The 14,538-nt window shown below is 36.9% G+C and overlaps 1 protein-coding gene across 1 annotated transcript in view; it reads right to left on the bottom strand.

Annotated features, from left to right (window-relative positions):
* Positions 1–1,701: 1,701 nt before the first annotated feature.
* SLC6A11 (solute carrier family 6 member 11) overlaps positions 1,702–14,538 on the bottom strand; it is a 135,534-nt gene continuing 122,697 nt past the window's right edge. Inside the window, exons 10-14 of the mRNA XM_058172879.1 lie at positions 13,113–13,250; positions 10,628–10,730; positions 5,604–5,704; positions 3,143–3,313; positions 1,702–1,854 (exon numbers count right to left, since the gene is read on the bottom strand). Of these exons, the coding sequence (XP_058028862.1) occupies positions 1,702–1,854; positions 3,143–3,313; positions 5,604–5,704; positions 10,628–10,730; positions 13,113–13,250 (666 nt within the window). The remainder of the gene's footprint in view (positions 1,855–3,142; positions 3,314–5,603; positions 5,705–10,627; positions 10,731–13,112; positions 13,251–14,538) is intronic.

Genomic DNA, 14,538 nt, shown 5'->3' on the forward strand with positions numbered 1-14,538 from the left:
AAAAAAAAAAGCTGATCAAATTCAACAATACTTAAATAAAATCCATTCTTCCTGTAGTAGTTCTTCTGTAATAAATATCAGACCCCATAGTTCAAAGTGTCTTAATATGATTTAGTTATTTTTAAATTTATTTTTTAGGCTAACCTTTAAAATAATTTTTTCTACTGTGTTATAACTGGTGTTATAACTGGTTCGCTAATGTTACAGCACGAGAAACAATATACGGATTTATTAAAATTAAGGCATTTATTAAATGCCGTATATAGCTTTATATAGCTTGCATACATCAGCTTTTCAAGTACAGTAACTTTTGCTAGCTTATGAAAGAAGTCATGTTTAACCAGTTTCCTCCAAATAAGCCAAAAGTAGAATCCCCCAAATCTCTGGTCAGCAGATAAGCATGCTAATTAGCATTGTAGGAATGGCAGGCTCAAGAGATCTTGTATTACAAAGTTGGAGAAACCTGGAGACATAATTTCCTACCATTGTACTATGACTTTTTTTTAATGTCACATGCATAAAGTATGCATGTCTCTCTGTTAAAAACAAATCAAAAGTCAAATACAAAACACTTGAGATAGTTTATGTAATCACTACGATCAAACAAAGAAGAATAAAATTCATGCACCAACACCTGGGAAATGAAACACTATTAATATCACTAGCATCTTAATAGCTTTTTTAATGTATAAAAATAATTTCTATGAGAATTCAGAAAAAAAATATAATTCAACTTGCCTCCACCGCATTTCTGTAAGTATGTTAAGTAGGTCAGGCAAAAGAAACAAGTTTAGAGAAGGCATTTCCTCATTTACTTTTTATAAATAAAATATATATCCTTTAATCCTAAGGGAAACCTAACATCTATACCCATCGCACTGACTCAGAGCTAGATCTCTCCTATTTGAATACATACATTGAAGAGGCTGCCGTTGAAACTCCCAAAAGCTTCCAAGATGACTCCATGAGATGTGGAGTGTGTTAATCAAGACAACACAAGTCCAAAGCAGAAATTTGATTCAAAGGGCTGAGCAGAGAAGTATTGCCTCAAAACCTGTGAAAACAGGCTTGCCAAAATGTCAATGTTTGGCCCGGCCAAAGTAGGCTTGTATCATTTCTTTACTTAACAATACACAAGCATGACTGAAGGCTATCAGTGCTCCAGTAAACAACTCTGGTGGTCCACAGAAAGATTTAGATCAACATCCATAGTATTGGATCAGGCCCCAATTCACGAAGTTAGGTGTTAAACAAAGCTACATATCTGAAGAAAGTACCCTTATAGATACTAACATAATGACATTGTGATTCCCTTTATATACATACAGTAGAAGCTGAAACATTGGACATGCTTACAAATTAGAGGGTGTAGTAACTATACAACACATGCCTTAAAAAAGTGTAAACGTTTTACAACAGATTATACAGATCCTTCTAGGAGCTATAAAAACACCGGAATCACAATATTACAAGTCATCACTAACAAAGAATTCTATTTCATTTTTATATATATTTATATTTATATATATAATTGTTACTTATATAATAATTAAAAATCACTTTTAAACAATTATACAAGTTCACTTTAAAATTAACTTGTTAATGAAGTTGTGCAAAACAAGCTGCTTTCTATAATTAAGTGAAGTATTCGTTCATTTATTTATGTCTTCATTTTTACAAAAAAAATAATAGAAAGTTCATTTAGAAATGTGTCTCTTTTTCTGTAATGGCTGAAATGTTGCCATCACCTTTCAGTTTGGCATCGTAGTCATTTGCTGTGGCAACATATGAACCAGCTCTGATCTTTCCTCTCATTTTCAGATCTGGGCTAGCTACAATCAGTTTTCTGAATCTCTGGAAAACAGAAAGCAAATTTAAAAAAAAACATATTTCTGTCATTCTTATAGTCATGCCAACTCAATAAAACCTAGTTCACACGCATTTCTCTTTTTAAGCACTGGTTCTTGAATATATCAGGGTTTTAACATCATATTATATTCTGGTGTTGCATGGTGCATACTTAAAACTATGTATGTATGTTTGCATGTTTGCATGTATGTATGTAATATGGCTATGAGGGCTTTGGATTTGATTTGTAAGAGGTGTGTCAGAAAGCATGGGAGGATGAATGCAGCACCAGTCTATACCTCATTAAAGCAGTCACGTCTCCTTCTAGGACTGTAGTGACAGGTACAGTCAGGTGATGTGTTTAAAGAACAGCATGTTTTAAAGCATCTTTTGGAAGTGACTCTGAGGCATACACAGCCCTAATAATGTGTTCTCCATTCATTCCATAATAGATTTGTTGTTGTTGTTAGTTGCAAAGTCGTGTCCGACCCATCGCAACCCCATGGACAATGTTCCTCCAGGCCATAATAGATTACTTACAATAAGAAATATTGTTGCTACAATGTGCATAAAATAACACCTTTTCCGGTTCTGAATATTCCCCACCTCATTCTTACTAGAGGCTTACTCTAGGACATTTGTTACCTCAATTTTCTTCACTCCCTCCTTCACATTTTGGTTTTAAAATGTTTCATGAAATATTTTTCTTACGCTTGTGAATTGACATCATATAAACCATCCCTAATAAGTGTTTGTATGCTACTTAAAAATTTGTATGCACCAAAGACAAATTCCTTGTGTGTCCAATCACACTTGGCCAATAAATAATTCTGTTCTGTTCTGTTCAATATAATAGAGGTTATTCATTTGTGGCCCTCAAGAGAATGCTGTGGAATAAGTCCTTAAATAGGCTTGTGATTATTTTTTTAAAAAAACAACAACCGCGAAGCAACCGTCCTAAAACGTAAACATATTATTTGGGTAACAAAAATGTCCACTTTTGTACACCCCCCCCCCAAGCTATCTCTTGGTTTTTTTCCACAGGCATCATCATAAATTAAATAAAGGGTAAGTTAATAAATTGATTGCTATCATTTGACGTCTGCATTTATTGTATCACAATAATAGGCACAAATTTATGCAGGTGGAAGCCCATCAGTTGTGAAGTACTACCAAGAGAAGGTAAAGACTCAGGATTCAAAAAGATGTATATCCTAATTTTTCTTCCTGGGCTTCTACCTAGAACTGCTTGTCTACTATATCAAACTGCTTTATAATAAAAAATAAGCATCACCTCCAAGATGGTTCCTTCTGACTTCCACAGTTTTACACAGATCCACAAAGGAATGCAGACCATGGAGGAGAGAGCCATCATCCATCCAATACCATAACCCCAGTCTGGGTAAATATATACATTGTTGTACTTCAAAGGTTTGTATTTCACCAGGAAAAATATGAAGATGCCCTGAAATAAGGAGGAATGTGTTACGTATCCTTGAGAAAAAGAGAGAGAGAAATCTTGCTTAGGAAACTCCTTCATCCTAGTAAATTAATATAGTAGGTCATATGTTGGAAGACAGACAGACAGCATGCTATTACTGCTGTTTCCTTCAATTTCAACACTTCCATAACTTGCATCTGTCTCCTTTTTTACCCAAAAGGAACCTGATTTCACATTGAAATCCAAATGAGCTTTAATTTAATTTAAAGACATAAAGACCTCTTTTCAATCTGGTCACAAATTGTATTTGTGCAGATCGATTTAGGGCTTGTGAGTAGAACATGTTTCCCTTTGCATTCTATTGAGTTGATTTTTCCTATCTCTCACAAACCTCTCACAAACATTGCAACTTATGTAATTTCAGGTGGCCTCAAACAAAAATTTCAGAATGTTCAATATGCCTCAAACCACTTCAAGTTTGGAATATTTACTTCTGCAAATAGCTAGCTCTCAGCAGTTTGATATGTTCAGAACTGAATGGAATTGAGAATTCTGCGCATGTTTTTCTGCAGTGCATTTCTCCAATAAAGCATTGTTGCAACAATGTATATATTATATATACAACTTAATATACATTAAACAAACTGTAATTACCATACATGGGTGCACAGAGAAGATACATTATACCATAAAAATTGCTTGCATAATTTGTAAACACACACACAGATACACATATATTTGGACAAATATATAAAATGCATATAAAATTTATATGGACGTTAAAAAATTATTAAACGGTTGTGAAAATTACTGCAGTCTTACATCACTGTCTGCATTAACATCAGGCTTTCATTTTTATTTTATCACTTCAAAAATACCTCTGAATCACCCATTTATATTATTTGCAATCTTGCATTTATATGTATGCATGTATGTATGTATGTATATATATATGTATTTAGGGAGTGTGTTTGTGTATGTATGTGAACAGAATGGGACACCTTGCCAGGGCCAACTCACTGCAGGACAACTCGCCATGGCCAACTCACTGTGGAACAATTCACTGTGGAACAATTCACTGTGGAACAATTTAATAATCTATTTAATTATTTAAAATAAATACAAAATTATTTTAATTTTTGCCATTCACATTTCATTCTGTCCCTCCTTTTGCATGCTTTTTTAAATGATTCTATTCCACAATTTCTTTAATATCAGTGTAACTCTTGTCCTGTAGTGATTGTCCTGCAGCAAGTTCACTGTGGCAAATTGGCCGTGGCGAGTGTGCCGTGGAGAATTGTCATAGACCCCTCTGTAAATGTGTTTATGTGCATGCTTGTGTCTATACCCACTCACATGCACACATTTCTCTGCATGTACATATAAGTCTATTAATTTTCTTTTGTATATTAGTGGCACCGAGTGAAATGGCTCGTGCCAGCAAACCAAGTTAGTTTTTCACAGGAATTGAGGGCAGGTAAAGCAAGATTTGGATACAAGCGTTATGTGACTCAATTAGGATTCAGTCCACCACATCTTTGTCCAAGTGCTCATTATAAGCAGATTAGTAAACTCCTATGCCATGTAGGAAATGCCATATATTTAGATATAAGCAGTGGTGGGATTCAAGTAATTTAACAACCGGTTCCCTGCCCTAATGATTTCTTCCAACAACCAGTTCACCAAACTGCTCAGAAAGTTAACAACCGGTTCTCCCGAAGTGGTGCGAACTGGCTGAATCCCACCACTGGATATAAGTTAGATCTCTTATGTAGTCTATCATTGCAATATGAATTAATGTACAATGAAACAGTGTGATTAGGGCATCAGCTTGGAAATTGGAAGGCCGAGTTCTTGTCTTTAGGCACCAAGGCATCAGCTGCATGCCCTTGGGCCAGTCACTGTCTCTGAGCCCCAGAAAGGAGGCAATAACAAGTTACTTCTGAAATCTTGCCAAAAAACTTCAGGATCTGTCCAGGTAGCTGTCAGGACTAAATATTGACTCAAAGGTGTACACACATATGTGTACACACACAGACAAATTGAAGATGGCAAGAAACAATGGCTTGCCTGAATCAGGGTGCATTACGAAAAAAGAAAAAAATCTTAATATAACATGATCAATAAACAAATAGCTAAGTATATGGAATATGGATATTTCATAAGACTTTTTTCACTTAACCACTTGAGATTTGTTCCATTTTCCATGTGTTATCTACTTCGGCAGAATAATTTGAACAAGACATCTGGATGAAAACCTTGCCAGAACCTCATTAATTGTGTTCTCATATTAATCACATGTTTTATTACTTACTGCACAAATGCCAGGAGTAAGAAACATCCAACACCATTTAAACATTACCAGTGGTCTGTATCCAATCATATCTTCAATGTTGTCATAAAACCGATTGCTTCCTATGCAAAATAAAAGAGCAAAGAGTGAGTGTGCATCCATGAACACTTTAGTTTCAGTCTAGTGACAATGCTTCTGGAATGCTGTAGTGACACAGCTGTTTATATACTATTTCTGAGATTCATCCTTTCTCTGTGATTGTCAATGATTGCCTAAAAATGGAAGGCAAAGGCAGCTGCTAAAAATGTGGCTGTTGCTGGAAAGAGACATTGCTCATTATTTACTGGGTCTGGTTTAGCTGTAACTACATCAGCTATGGTAACACGGTTCTTTTCAGTGCTACTTTAGGCCCCCAAGAGTGCTCTTCACATGATGTCCATTGTGTCACTACACATCTGAGGAAGGATGTACAAGGCTGTCACTTTTATTTTCCTTTGGAGCCACCTGAAAACGATGCTGTATCATGAGGTTATGCCATTACAAGAGAAGGGAAGAGCCTCAAGCTTCCTGATGCCACCCCCTTCCAAATGTAACTCAAAAATAAGATGGAACCTATTGCCAAAGATAAGGAAGGGCTCCAAGGGGATGAACATTAGCTCAGCAGCAATTAATTCATTATCAGCAGGAAAAGATAAAGGGAAAGAGAACAGCAAAAACATCATGCTGAGACATTTTATTAAATGTTTAACATCTACGTGAAGCCATTGGAGGAGGTCATCTGTAGCCATGGGGTGAAATATCATCAGTCATGTTGATGATACCAGCTGTATATTTCATCCCCTGGTGAAGTAAACAATAACACTGATGTCCCGTCTTGGTCCTTGGAGGCTGTAGGAATTTGGATCAGGAACAACAGGCTTTAGTTCAACCCTGGCAAGACTGAGTGGCTTAGGGTTTGGGGAATACAATTGGGACCAGGAATATGGTTGTTAAGTCTAAGTGACTTAAGTTCACTGAGTTCACTAAGTAAAAGTTCATTAAGTCTAAGTGACTTACACCAACTGTGCTTACTTCAACTTTTAATTGCTTCACAGGACTGCAAAGGTTATAAATGCAAGAATTACCATATTTTTCAGAGTATAAGACACACTTTCTCCTCCCCCCCCACAAAAGAGGCTGAAAATTTGGGTGGGCGTTATACACTGAATGTAGCCCTGCCCACCCTCTGGCCCCCACCCTTTGGCCTCTGCCTCCCAGCCATTTACCTCCTTGCAGCAAACAGCAAACAGCCTGTTTCACCTTCAGCACAGCCTGATTAGCATAAGCAGTTGATTGTCAGTTGGATCGGCCTCCTGACCCTCAGCTGTTTCAGGCTGCAGGGTTTGCAATTGCCTATAGCTGTGTAGGTCTCCAGTGCTTGCTGCAAGGAAGCAAATTGCTGAGAGGCAGATTTTTTTTTCTTGTGATAAAAATGAAAATGAAACTAAAGCAGGCTGTTTGCTGTTTGCTGCAACGAGGCAAATTGCTGGGAGGCAGATTTTTTTTTCTTATTTTCCTTCCCAAAAAGGGTAGGTATACGTCTTATACTCCGGAGCATCTTATAGTCCGAAAAATATGGTAGTTGGACAGTTACTTCTTCATCCCTGTCATAGCTTTGAACAATTGCCATACGAGATATGTCATCACTAAAAAAGATTACCCATAGATCAGCACACATTACACCTCTGTTCATTGAGTACACTGATTACCAGTTTGTTTGGGGGTTCAATTCAAGGTGCTGATAATGATTTATAAAGTCCTGACTAGCATGGGGTTGGATTATTTCTCTCCCCAATCATATCTTTCCATCCCATCAGGTCTAGCAGAAACAGCATGTTGCAAGTCCCATCCACAAATGAATGCCATCTGATGGGACCCAAGAGAGACCCTTTTCTGTCACAACACCCACTCTGGGAAGATCATGTTCCCTGAAGTCAAGCCAGCCCTGACCTTGTTGGACTTCTGGAAAGTCCTGAAGACATGGCTTTGCTATCTGACCTAGGGATCCAGTAATGGTGGTCTGGGGTCTGTCGGGGAAAATAATGGTATTCTCCCACATATTATGTTGTACTGGTTGTTAATAGTTTTATTTTTTATAATTATTTTAGTCAAGATTTTGGCTATTTTTTAAAATTATCTTTGTATTTTAACTTTCTAAGCTGCCTGGACTCATGGAAATATGACGGGCAGATATATAAAATCAATAAACCAATAAGATCTTCTATTTTCCTTGGAGAAAGATGGGATGTTTATTCCATTTCACTGCACACATATTTTGGCAGATGATGAGCATCTATGTACCTAAACTAAATAACTCTACAAAAATTTCCTAAATTAAATTTGGAATGTTGTATTAAGCCATTAATTCATGGAAGTTGGATGAGTTTGAATACCTTAAAGATGTTTACATATGTATAAAAACACTTAAAAATTAGCTTGGAAAATCAAACCAAATTGACTGGATTTGAGGCATTATTTTGTTGCAGTCAACATCTGACTTCAACTTAGATGTACATAACAGTTTATGCTTCAAACTGGCTTCTGCAATTCACGCAATACTTGAGCAAAATATTATTTTATTTATTTATTTATTTAGTCATAACAGTATATATAAGCATTAACATGAAATAACTATATAATATATAAGCATATATATGAGTATAAGTATGTAATAACTATATTAATTGGATATAATGAAGAGGAACAATAGAACAGTGAACGGTAGGCATGTTTGTGCTCTTATGCATGCCCCTTATAGACCTCTTAGGAATGAGGTGAAGTCAATAGTAGATAGTTTTTGGTTAAAGATTTTGGGATTTTGAGAAGAGACCACAGAGTCAGGTAATGTGTTCCAAGCATTAATAACTTACAGAAGTCATATTTTCTGCAATCAAGATTGAAGCGGTTAACATTAAGTTTAAATCTATTGTTTGCTTTTGTATTGTTGTGATTGAAGCTGAAGAAGTTTTCAACAGGAAGAACATTGCAATAGATGATTCTATGCGTTAAACACAGGTCCTGTCGAAGGCGTCGGAGTTCTAAATTTTCTAAACCCAGGATTTCAAGTCTGGTGGCATAAGGTATTTTGTTGTATTCAGAGGAGTGGAGAATTCTTCTTGTAAAATTTTTCTAGACACATTCAATTGTGTTGATATCAGAAATGTGGTATGAGTTCCAAACAGGCAAGCTGTATTCAAGAATTGGTCTAGCAAATGTTTTATATGCTCTGGTTAGTAGTGTAGTGTTTTTGGAAAAGAAGCTATGTAAGATTAGGTTTACAACTCTTAGAGCCTTTTTTGTGATGTAGTTGCAGTGGGCTTTGGCACTTAAATCATTTGATATTAAAACTACAAGATTTATTATGTTTGCTTCTATACTATTATTATATTTAATATTAATATATTAATATTATGTTTGCTTCTATACTACAGCAATACAGTTTTAACGCATTAGACTGATAATTCAAGGGACACTCTTTATTCATACTTTATTTCATATACTGGACCATTGTTTCCTGACTGATTCCTACTGCTGTTGCTGTTCAGGTTGAATTCAGCTTTCTGGGAATATTTTATTACAAGAGCATTTTAGGCAGTCCACATATATGCATCTCATAGACTTAGTACTGAATGCAGTTCACACATTTACTACAGTCTGTATTTAATTGTTGTAAGTTTAATTTTTGTTCTTATATTTATAATTATTTCTATATTTTTACTTTTGTGGCATTGTGAGCCATTGTGATGACTACCCCAGACACTTTCCCAGATACCTCTCCAGATATCAACTCGAGGGAAGATGAATCAGTTATATGTCTGGAGGGGAGTTGTTCAATGGGTCCGAGCAGCCATCTGATAGGGATTTGGCTGAAACACAGCTGCAATGGGACAGCCCTGAGGCTTCAGGTGAGGAAACCACATACAGTAGCTGCAGCCAGTCAGTGATGCCTTCATCTGATCCAAGAACACACAGGGCAGAGAAAAGGCAGGAGTAGTGAAGGTCAGCCTGATTACTTGCAAGGAGGCAGCCTCGCCCTTTTCAATGAGATGCACCAGAAGCTGGTTATTTAGCACAGCAGACAGATGGAGGCGATGCTGGGAACATGTTCATTTCCTAGCTGTGTTTTCCCTGGTCGTTATGATGTGGTCCTTGCTTTGATGTCTTGACTTGGATCGTGCCTTGTGAACTCTACACTTTTCTTGCCCTGTGAACTCTCTTGTATTGTGGATTTAACTTTGCCAGATGGGTTTATCTCATTTGGGAAACTTTAAAGTTCCTTGTAGACTCATTGGCCATTGCTCTGTGGACTAGCATTGTTCTGCTTTTGGAATGACTTAATTGAGATTTCTAGGTTTTGGGTGAAGGGAATTTCTGAAGAATATTAATAAAACCATTAAATCACTGTTATGTGCGTATGAGTGAATGAATGAGCGAGACAGCACAGCCACCTGGAGTCTCTTTGGATAGAGTGATACGTGGCACATAAATTTAATAAATAAATTAAATTAAAGAAGTATTAAATTAATTAAGTATTCACAAAAGAGTCAAGGTATTAAATCTGCAGTCTGTATTTAACTCCTAAACCCTTAGAAACAAGAATAGTTATATGGGAAACAATATTTAGCAGATCCATAAACCATGTTCATTGACAATTCTTATCCTAAAATTTTGCCTCAATTCATACATTTTTATCTGACAAAGTAAATTGTGGAAATAAATTATGTGGGAAGAATTTCAGAAAGATGGAGGCAAACAAAGATAACACTAAACATTTTGTTTTGTTGCCCTGCATGATCCTTTATCTGCAGAAGGCCAGCAAAATTTCCCCAATTACTCCCTGGAAAAGATACTGATGACAATGTATATCTAGTGTATATTTAACACGTTTGATGCATATTTGTTTAATGAGAAACAGGACATAAATAACTGACATCAAAAATACATTATTCAAATTATCTGGAAAAGTATTATGTAATTTCAGGCAATAGCATCAATCGTTGACTCACCATAAAACCAGCCAATGCAGATACATTCAAATATAGCCACAAAAAGAAGGCACATTCCACTAGCAGCATAAGAATCAAATAGTTGGAAAACATACATTCCACCCTGAAAAAGAAAATTAAAATATAAGAAGGTTGTGGCTTTGCAACCTTTTAGTGTTAAAAGTGAAGATTATTTCCAGATAGTATTCACTGGAGGATATCATGTAATTTTTCAAATTATAACTGGAAAGGAGGAAAATACAACATTCTTCTCCTTTGCCCAAGTCAGGAACGAAATTATTCCTTTAAAGGCATTATTTTCATTGTGGGACACCTCCATTAATGTTGTAATATTAGTGTCACAGCAAGGATTTACCTTATAGTAGTTAAAAGCTAACCTTCATCAGTAAGTTTAGGTAAGAGACATTTGATAAAATGCTAGCTGTTCACTCTAAGCTGCAATATAGCCTAAAGTAAAATTCAATCGACAAGAAAATTTGCACAGCATTTAAAATGTTCTTCGGAAATTACACAGCACCAGAGTGGATACTGCAGTTCTTTTCAACAGCAGTACATTTCCCTCCCCCTCCCCCAAATTTATCTCATTGAATGTTTTGGGTTTTTTGAGGAAAAAAAAATTGTAATGAAAAACCTTATGTGACAGTAAATGATGCAACAGTGCCATTTGGTGGACCATGATACACATTGCAATTTGATTGTACTTTGCAAATCATACATTCTAGAATGTACAATTTATATACTCTTTGAAACAAAAGGCATAGAAACGGTGTGCTTTGAAAAATTATTTTCTCCTTTTGCTAAAGTCTATTCAAAACAGTTGGGTAAGCAGCTGCAGTAATAGATAAGTTGGGTTTGCCTCAGAATCATGAACATAGGCCTCTAAATACTATTTTCTGGAGAGTGACAATAGTGGTGTGACTCTCGTATCCTTTTCCAGTCGCATAGAGTTGAACACTGTGAATAAGGCTTTGGTCTTTTGTGTGAAGTAGGGCTTAACACATATCTCCAATAGGGTTGTATATATATTTTCTAGTGAAAGAATCTTCTAGATTACCTCTCCACACCAAAACCTGACACTAGGCACATATCTCTTCTGCAATTAGAGATTTTTTAAAAAAAGGTTACTTCTTTTGTTTATTATTACCCAGTGGCTTAGTGGCTAAGACACTGAGATTGTCGATCGAAAAGTTGGTAGTTCAGCAGTTCGACTCTCTAGTGCCATGTAACGGGATGAGTTCCCGTTACTTGTCCCAGCTTCTGCCAACCTAGTAGTTTAAAACCAAGTAAAAAATTAAAGTAGAAAAATAGGGACCACCTTTGGTGGGAAGGTAGCAGTGTTCTGTGCGCCTTTGGCGTTTAGTCATGCCGGCCACATGACCATGGAGACGTCTTCGGACAGCGCTGGCTCTTTGGCTTTGAAACGGAGATGAGCACCGCCCTCTAGAGTTGGGAACAACTAGCACATATGTGCGAGGGGAACTTTTACCTTTACCTTTTTATACCTTTTATATACATATTTTATGATTGTGGAAGGGATAATTTAGTGCGTTGAATCCAATTCCTTGTTCAATTCATGACAGTTTCCATAAATGGAATATCAATCATGGCAAAGGTGTAATCAGCAGTATCACAAACTGTATCTCAGAGACCAGTATGTCTTCTTAAGATCATATATCTTGTAAGGAAGGATGCAATTGTTGTTCAAGGTAACCTAATTGCTTACAATTAATCCATTCTGTGAAGATGATGAAGTAAAATATCACTATCTTGATGAACAATATCAAAGCAACTGAGGGTTCAAATTTCATGTATCTTGGGAGCGGACCTCCATCAGTGATTAAAACAGATTCTACCATATTCCAGTCTGGAACTCAGAATGGATATCTTATTCAGCCAATATGAAGGAGTTGGTAAAATCAGGATAAAACTAAGTTCAATTTAATGTTATGAAATATAATAACTATTTATACTCCTGTGTTTATGGTACTTTTTGCCTCTGTCATATAAAAATTACAGTCAATGGCAATTCAATAGCTGATTACTAATATGATTCTTCTTATTAATTCAATTTATTTGCTTTGTATGTTAACATCCATCCCCACCCCCACCCATTTCATCTAGGTGATCCTAGGCAGCTCACAACAATTTGGAGCAAAGCATAATCAATCAGTGATGATTGAAGAGATTTTGTACATACAAAAATTCGATTCTGGTGAATGGGAAGGGCATGTTGAAAGGGATAATCTAGTCCTAATCCCTAAATGGCTTTTCAAATCAAGATCACCATTTTATAGAATGCTAAAATACATTTGACAAGAAGATTTAATATTTCTAAATGATTGGTAATTTATTCCAAAACCATTTTTTATAAATATTTTTGGTTCCAATCATTTATGAGTCATCCAATATGCTTCACAGAATTCCCAACCCTAAAAATTTTTTCCCCTCTACTTCACAGTTGTGAATGTTATTAAATGTACTTTACCTCTGTTAACATGATTAAGCCAAGAAAGTAAGACACAATTGAAAGAGCTAGAATCAACATTTCTCTTCTGTATCCCCTCCGGAAAACCTTGGGGTACATATCCACCACTGCTGTCACAAGACTCTCAACACACACAAACTGTATAAAAAACAGAAACAAGGAAAACAAATATATTCCCATTTCTATAGCAGTAATAAGTACATGAAATGTTTTGTAGCATTCACAGCCCAGTGCTATAGGGAGCTTTATTCAAACTACATAGTGTGTGAGGCAAAAAGTATATTGCTGTTTTTTTTATTAGCATTAGTGGAGTCGGATCATCCCTATTAATTCTTCAAAAAGAGGCACAGGACAGATTTTAATAGTTTTCTCAGCACAAAAGTAGGCACTAGACCCTTGATGATGAACCTATGGCACATATCATTGGGCACACGAGCTCAGCTCCAGCGTGCATGTGCATGCCGGCCAACAGATTTTCCGGCCTTCTGGGCTCACCAGAAGTAGGGAAACAGGCTGTTTCCTGCCTCCAGAGGGCCTTGGGCAGTGGTGGGGAAGGCCCATTTTTCTCTCTCAGCTGGCTCCAGAGCCTCTCTAGGAGTCTGGGGAGGGTGAAAATGGCCTTCCCCACCACCCCTGGAGGTCCTCCGGAGGCCGAAAATGGCCTGTTTGCCAAATTCCGTCCCATCAGAAGTTGGCAAACAGGCCGTTTTTGTCTCTGGAGGACTTCTGGGGCAGTAGGGAAGGCTGTTTTCGCCTCCCCCAAACTCCTAGAAAGGCTCTGGAGCCAGGTGTGAGAGAAAAACAGGCCTACCGGGCCATCGCGTGCCAGGAACGGGGGTCATAGGAGAGGGTCACATGCATGGGGGCAGGGCACATAGAATTATGGGTTTGGGCACGTGTGCATGCAGTTTCCTACTCACCCCTTCCTGGCACACGATAGCAAAAAGGTTAATCATCACTGCATTAGACTGTATTATTTCTTGACTGTGCTATGAATAACTAGGGAAATTATTCAGCACTTAAAGAGATATCCTGGGCTGAGGACAGTGTTCCATTTTTTTATTTCCATCTTCAAACTCAACAGTGCCAATTATATGTTATTGGAATCTAATCCTAATCAATAGCAATAGCACTTAGACTTATATACCTCTTTACAGTGCTTTACAGCCCTCTTTACAGCCCTGACGGTTTAAGTCAGCATAATATTGCTCCCAACAATCTGGGTCCTCATTTTAACCCACCTCAGAAGGATGGAAGGCTGAGTCAACCTTGAGCCTGGTGAGATTTGAACTGCAAAATTGCAGGCAGCCAGCAGTCAGCAGAAGTAGCCTGCAGTACTGTACTCTAACCACTGCGTCACCATGGCTCATGTGATTAAACACCATTTTTTAATTCTTTAGTTCAAAGTCCTAAAGGTTAATGACTT

Source organism: Ahaetulla prasina, chromosome 2 (genome assembly GCF_028640845.1).
Source record: "Ahaetulla prasina isolate Xishuangbanna chromosome 2, ASM2864084v1, whole genome shotgun sequence".
NCBI lineage: Eukaryota > Metazoa > Chordata > Lepidosauria > Squamata > Colubridae > Ahaetulla > Ahaetulla prasina.